General features: G+C 35.6%; 1 protein-coding gene across 1 annotated transcript; it reads left to right on the top strand.

The window, feature by feature from the left end:
- Nucleotides 1–166: 166 nt before the first annotated feature.
- Nucleotides 167–1,523, top strand: TEX12 (testis expressed 12). The gene is made up of 4 exons (XM_009702092.1): nucleotides 167–226; nucleotides 836–947; nucleotides 1,052–1,103; nucleotides 1,379–1,523. Exons 1-4 carry the CDS (start codon nucleotides 167–169, stop codon nucleotides 1,521–1,523), a joined length of 369 nt encoding a protein of 122 aa, XP_009700394.1.
- Nucleotides 1,524–6,170: the final 4,647 nt, after the last annotated feature.

Below are 6,170 nucleotides of genomic sequence, written 5' to 3'. Positions count from 1 at the left end.
GTGCCTTGAGGCGCTGCCTCTCTCCAGTGAGGCGGAGAGCCCCTTTGCAGAGGCGCTTACAGAGTTACTGGTTACAGGTTTTACACATTTCTATATAGATAAGATTTTCCAGTCGAACAAGATAACCACTTAACAAATATGACGTCGTACTTCTTATCAGGTGACGATGACAAGCAACACACAAAAATCTGAAGAAAACAGAAGTAAACGTAAAAAAGAGACGGAGGTGAGCAGTACCGTATGGGGAAGGGAGGGAGGACCTGGACCGTTCTCCTGGCCCCATGGGAGCGATGCAGCCCCTCAACGCTGTGTGAAGTTACATGTCCTCCTCTGGCTTTGCTGTGGGTTCCTGTCAAGGAGAGAGGCCAGAGAGCTCCATGTCAGTTTATGCAGGTTAGGGGAAACATACATGGCTTTCCTGCATGAGGAGACTGTAAAATTTCTCTTAGTGTTTGAAGACCAACACAATTGGGTATGCACTGCAACATAGTTATGTAGGACTTCTTGAGAGTCAGCTTCTGAAGTACACCAGCTTTTACTGATACAAGCAGAGATCTGAAGCTGGTACTTCCCACCCACTCCGCTAGTATGTGTGCTTCCCATCCACTCCCCTGGATGGTGTGCCTGTTCCCGATGGATAGTGTTGATGCTGTGAGGCCAACAACGCTTGCACTTTCTTTGAAAACAGTCTCCTAAGAGCTTTTAAAAACTCTTCTTTTTCTCAGTTAAATTCTATCTGTGCTGAGCGTGTTTTAAGAATCGGAACCTGTTGTTTGTTTTTTGGTTTGTTTTTTTTTTTTTTTTGTTTTGTTTTTTTAATGTGCTCTGTTACTAGAATGAAGCTTCAGAAAATCCTCAGTTGTCCTCCCTTGACAAAACAGATTTGGCTTTTTCTGAGGGCTCGCAGTCCCTTTACAAACCTGAACCACTGGAAAAAGTTTTAAACGGTGATGTATTAAATATACTGAAAATAACTATGTAATTACTTAATTTGATGAGATGAAAATTCATTCAAATGTTTATAAATAAAATTACTTTCTTCTTTTAACAGAGATGAACAAAGAAATTATGAACTTGTTATCTAAATATGCTCACATTTTAAGGCAAGTTAACTTTGTCCTATTTGTACAGCCCTTTTCTAACTTCTCTACACAAGATGGATTACTGTGGCTACCATTTAGAGAAATTAGCGCTGAAAACTATTGAACACAGATCTTGAAAGAAAAATGCTGGTTTCTGTTAGAACAGAGAACTGATTTGGTCAGAAACTGAGTATTGATAGACAACACATTTTTAAGAAAAGCATAAAAGCAGTTCTAAGTAGTGAGAAAGTTAATGGTGTTAGTATTGATTTTAACTGCAGATTTTTTCAATTAAGTGAGAGAGCAGCGATGGATGCTTCCTATGTCCAAGAACTTGATGGAATCTTAAAAGAAGCGAGGACCATAGAAAACCACTTAAAACAGAAAAGGGAGAGTCTGAAACAGAGATTCACTGTGATCGCAAATACTCTGCAAAGTTAAATGAAGTTTGTTAGATGACAGAAATGCAGAGCAAAACTTGCAGTACGTTTTACGTATTAAAATATAAACTATGATGATTGTTATGATGAATGTTTGATAAATGTCTTATGTAAATATTTCTAGCAGTTCAGGAAACTTTCAACAACTTAAGCAGCAATTTATTTTTTAAGTAAGTAGATACAATACATAGGGTAGTGGTAGTTAGTAAAAAAGACAGTACCTAAACATCCATGTTAAATCCTATGACTCCAAGGGATTCTACACAGTAAAACATCGTTTTTTAACTTGTTGACCCATCACTTAGGCTGCACCTGTGCTTCCATCCCTAGAAAATATTGGAAGCATTGAAAAAGAAGTAGAATGAATTTTCCATTGCTTGGCTTTGAGGCTATGGAAGTTCAATACAACTGAATTCAGAAGCAGCCACGGTGTTTCTAATGTCACTGCTAAGGATGCTTTTTCCTTTTATTGTCACAACCAGTCTTTTGCTCTAGAAACATTTCTATGAAACATAGAATTTTGCAATGTAAGTGGAAAAGGAGCTCGGATTATTTAATATTAACCATTTTTTGTTTTTTTCTTTCTAATTTAGAGAGCATTTTGGTGCTAAAATCTTAGTAGAAGGTACTTGCAATCTTATTTCCATTTTGTCTCAGAATATAAATAGATTTAAACGATCAGCTTAGAAATAGGACAGTTCTAATAAGAATACTACTTTGGTAAATGTAGAAAGAGGTATAAAGTCTTAATTTGAAAATACGTATTTTAATATTTCTACAGCTTTTCAAATGAAACCAAGGCCATTTTGATATAAACATAAAAGCACATCATCAAAACTTTGCTGGTAACTAGATAATGCTAACATAATCTAGAGTTACACTGCTCTCATTTTTTTTTTATTTAGATACATCAGTATTGTTTGCTGTATATCCAGTTTATTTAAGGATGCTTATGGAGTTTTTTTGAGCACTTTTTCTTTCTTGTCATTTGACTGTTAAAAAAGATGAAACATAAAATGTACAAAGCATCATTCGTACAAATTGTGAGGCTAATGTAATAAAGAAAAGTGCTAGATAGTCCTGTTGCTAGCATAAGATATATTTATATCTTTATCCCAGTACTGTGCATTAATTTTCTCTTTAAATCCTTTCAGACTTAATCAATCCTCCTCTCCCCCTTTTATTAGATAAAAGTCACAAGCAAATGTGCTACCTGTCAAACTGATACTATTTAAAACAAATAATGAGAGAAACTGGACATCTAGGGTGAGATTTTCCAAGGTATTTAGATACCTAAAGATGCAGATATGTACTTAGTAGGATTTTCAAAGTGCCTAAGCATGTAAGCGCCTTACATGCTTAGGAATTTTTGAAAATCCCATAAGGTGCCTATCTGCATCTTTAGCATCTAAAGACTTTCAAAAATCTTGCCACTAGTCTACATCATATTTACCAGTCTCTTACTTTTTCCTAATAATCGCATTTCATTTTGTAATCAGTCTTGGTAATGCTGTTCAAACAGAATAAAGTGGGAGAAAAAGAGAAGATTATTTTGGAAGTTAAATTTTCTAAAATATTGTGCTAAGTGTTTCTAAAATCTATGATCGTCTGTAATGATGACAAAAAGCAGAGTTTTAAATTGTCATCTATGAAGTGTCTGAATTTAGAAATTTACCTATAGTTATTTATCTAAGCCTTTGAAGAAAAATTACAGAAATTTCATTTCTATTAAATATGTGCCTGTTATTGAAGTCAGAAGCTTGCTGCATTTTAGCTGTTTGTGCTTGGGAAAATTACGCAACCTTTTTAGATCATCTGGATTTAGATCATACAGATTTAGTTTATGTGGCTAATATATCCAAGTTGCAAACCTTTGGCTCTAGTATTAAGTATTATTAAGAAGCAGAACTTCGAAAACTACTGGATCACATAATCTAAGTTTCTTCCTTTAGGGGATCAAGAGGGCGCAGACCCATAGTGTTACTATTGCAGCAGTTTGCTCCATTTAAAAACTTCATAAAATCGAATAAAAATCAGTAAAACTGTACTTCTTGTAAGAATGAAGGACTGCTTGCTCTGGCATTCAAATGCAGTTAAATTCGAGACATACGTCTTGAAATTACGACTCTTGTTTTTCTACAGTGATTTCTTAGGCAGTTGGTTGTCATTACGTGTTATAATTTAGAGTGGGATCTGTCTGGTAGTAAGGGGATTTTAGAATTTGAAGAGACATTGAAAGTAAAGTCAGTAAGTATGGCCATAGTTACCTAGCTGAGATTATGAACAGTGTGGTTATTATTAAAGGGAAGTCATTCAAAGCTTTGTAAGATTTTGAAATAGGTGTTTTAAAAAATCGTTTTTAAATTGCTAAAAGCAGCAAAGCTTCTGTTTTGGCTGCACGAGTCTATGTGAGGGTATATATAAAAATAAACACTGACCAAGTAAAATGAATACAATATGTAGTTTTATAAAGTTCCAACTCGAAATAGTAGGTTCAGAAAGTTTAAAACATCCATTGAAAATAAACCAGTCTGTTCTCTTTTGAAGTTAAAAAAATACTTCAGCAATGGAAATACCCACTTACTGGTTGCTTTCATACGTAAATGTCTTCCTGTTTAAAAGGGAGCCTTCCAAAATTACTTTGCTGGCTAAAAATGTAGTGCTTTTCTGTTGGCTGCCCTTCAGAGTTCCACTCAGTATCTATACATGTGGGAATACCCATTACACACTGTTTTTCTTCTAAACCATTAGAAAATAAAATTTTACTGTTTTCCTATTTGTCTACAATCTTTCTACCTTGCTAATGATGTTTCTACACTGATTGCCCCTCTCATGTATTTCGATATTTATTGGGAGAAAGAAACCAAATTTTTTATTCGTTTCTTCTGATGTGAAACTAAAAGCTCATTCATTCTGTCTGTGAGGAATGAGCTACACATGAAAGGCAGCTGGCACCCATCCTATCACTATCCGCTTTCCAGTTCTACTGAAGGAGGTTTGAACAGAAAATTAATTGGCTTTAAAGCTGCCAAATCTGATCAGCAAAGCTCAGCTGGTAACTACGTTTTCTTTAAGCTTCTCCTCCTGTTGTTTAAGCTGCAGTGCCTTAGTAAATGGACAAGAATGTCTAAGATGACAGATCAGTAACAGAATATAAATGGATTTTTCTTAAAAAATGGAGAAACAACTTAGACATAGTTCCAACCCTCTTGTAGTCAAGGGGATTTTTCACAGTGAGTCTTTTGCATTTCTGAGCTTGCTGTGAGTACCTCCAGAGTCTGGAAAGTGTAAGTGATGAAAAACTAATACTTGGTTCCTCTCATTGCTCTTCTATTATCTAAAAGCTAAAAATGGAAAATATCAGATAATGCAGAGACAGCTTAGGTATTCAGCCTGTTTCCCTGAGAAAAGGCTCATTGTGACTGTTTACTTAAAATTAAGCTGCCAATAGATGTGTTTAAAGCTCATGACATTCCGTCCAGAACTCATCAGAATTTAATTTTGCTCATTGTAGAATCTTTATGTTTTGGTTTTGAATCATCTTTGAATACCTGATGATGAGGGCAGCATTGGAAAAGAGCAGAGTGGGTGTTTTATATCGGCAGAGTGAATAGCCAGAAAAAAAGGATGGCAAAGAATCATAGGTTAATCAGCCTATCTCCCATCCTGTAGAGTCTGAAGTAAACTTCTTAATGATGACTTTATAATCACCTGGGGAACAATAAATTGGAAAAAAAAAAAGAAATTCCTTTATCAGAGTAGCTGACTTAATATGGAAAAATGACAGATGGGGTGTAGCTTGATGTAAGATAATTGACACCATCCTGTATGATATTATATAAAAATGAGAGGAATCAGGAAGTAGGGGCTACATGAAGGAGTTAACAAGTTAATGAAAGGAATACTCATTTTCTCTAAAAGGCCAGCCTAGGTGGCATGCTATAGTAATCTGCTTCAAGCCTTGCTTATTCCGTAGTATCCCAAATGATTTAGAAGAAGGACAGTGGAGAACACAGTTCATTTTTCAAATCACAGCCAGCTAGGAGAGGTTGCAAATGCTATCAGTAGCATACCTTGAAAATTCACTATAATCTCCGTAAGATGAAGAGCCAATCTGAAATCAAGATAAACCTCAAAAAAGACAAAGAAAAAGCACTATGCTTAGCAAAAAGCATCATATATGTTACTTACAAACCAGAACAATATCTAGAGTCTATATGATGTTACTGTGTGGTGAAAAAAACAGCTGAGATGTGTTAGCTATAGGATAGCAGATAAGACAGAAAAACATAGTTGTTCTCCTTTATTCTGTGCTAGTTTGATCTTAGCTGGAGGATGGGTCTGCCTATTAAAACCAAAGTGGGCAGAGTGGGAAACAGGAATAATAAATGGTGAAGAAAATATGACCTATGAGGAAGGGTTGAAGCAGTTGAGTTTGTTTAATTTTGAGAAAGCACAAATCAAGGGAAGGCACGATAACAGGTAAGTTATAGAAAGGACGGTAGTCAGGTGTTCACTGAGTCTTGTAAAAAGGACAAGAAGAAATCAGCTTAATTTGCAGCAGAAGACTTAGGATGAGTGATAATCTGTCCCATTTCAAGGACAGTGGAATGGGCTACCTAGAGCACTGCTTATGCTGCGTTGCTCT

Source organism: Cariama cristata, unplaced genomic scaffold, assembly GCF_000690535.1.
Source record: "Cariama cristata isolate BGI_N322 unplaced genomic scaffold, ASM69053v1 scaffold17656, whole genome shotgun sequence".
Taxonomy (NCBI): Eukaryota; Metazoa; Chordata; class Aves; order Cariamiformes; family Cariamidae; genus Cariama; species Cariama cristata.
Note: the sequence above shows the minus strand (reverse complement) of the source record. Positions and strands in the feature narration are given on the sequence as shown.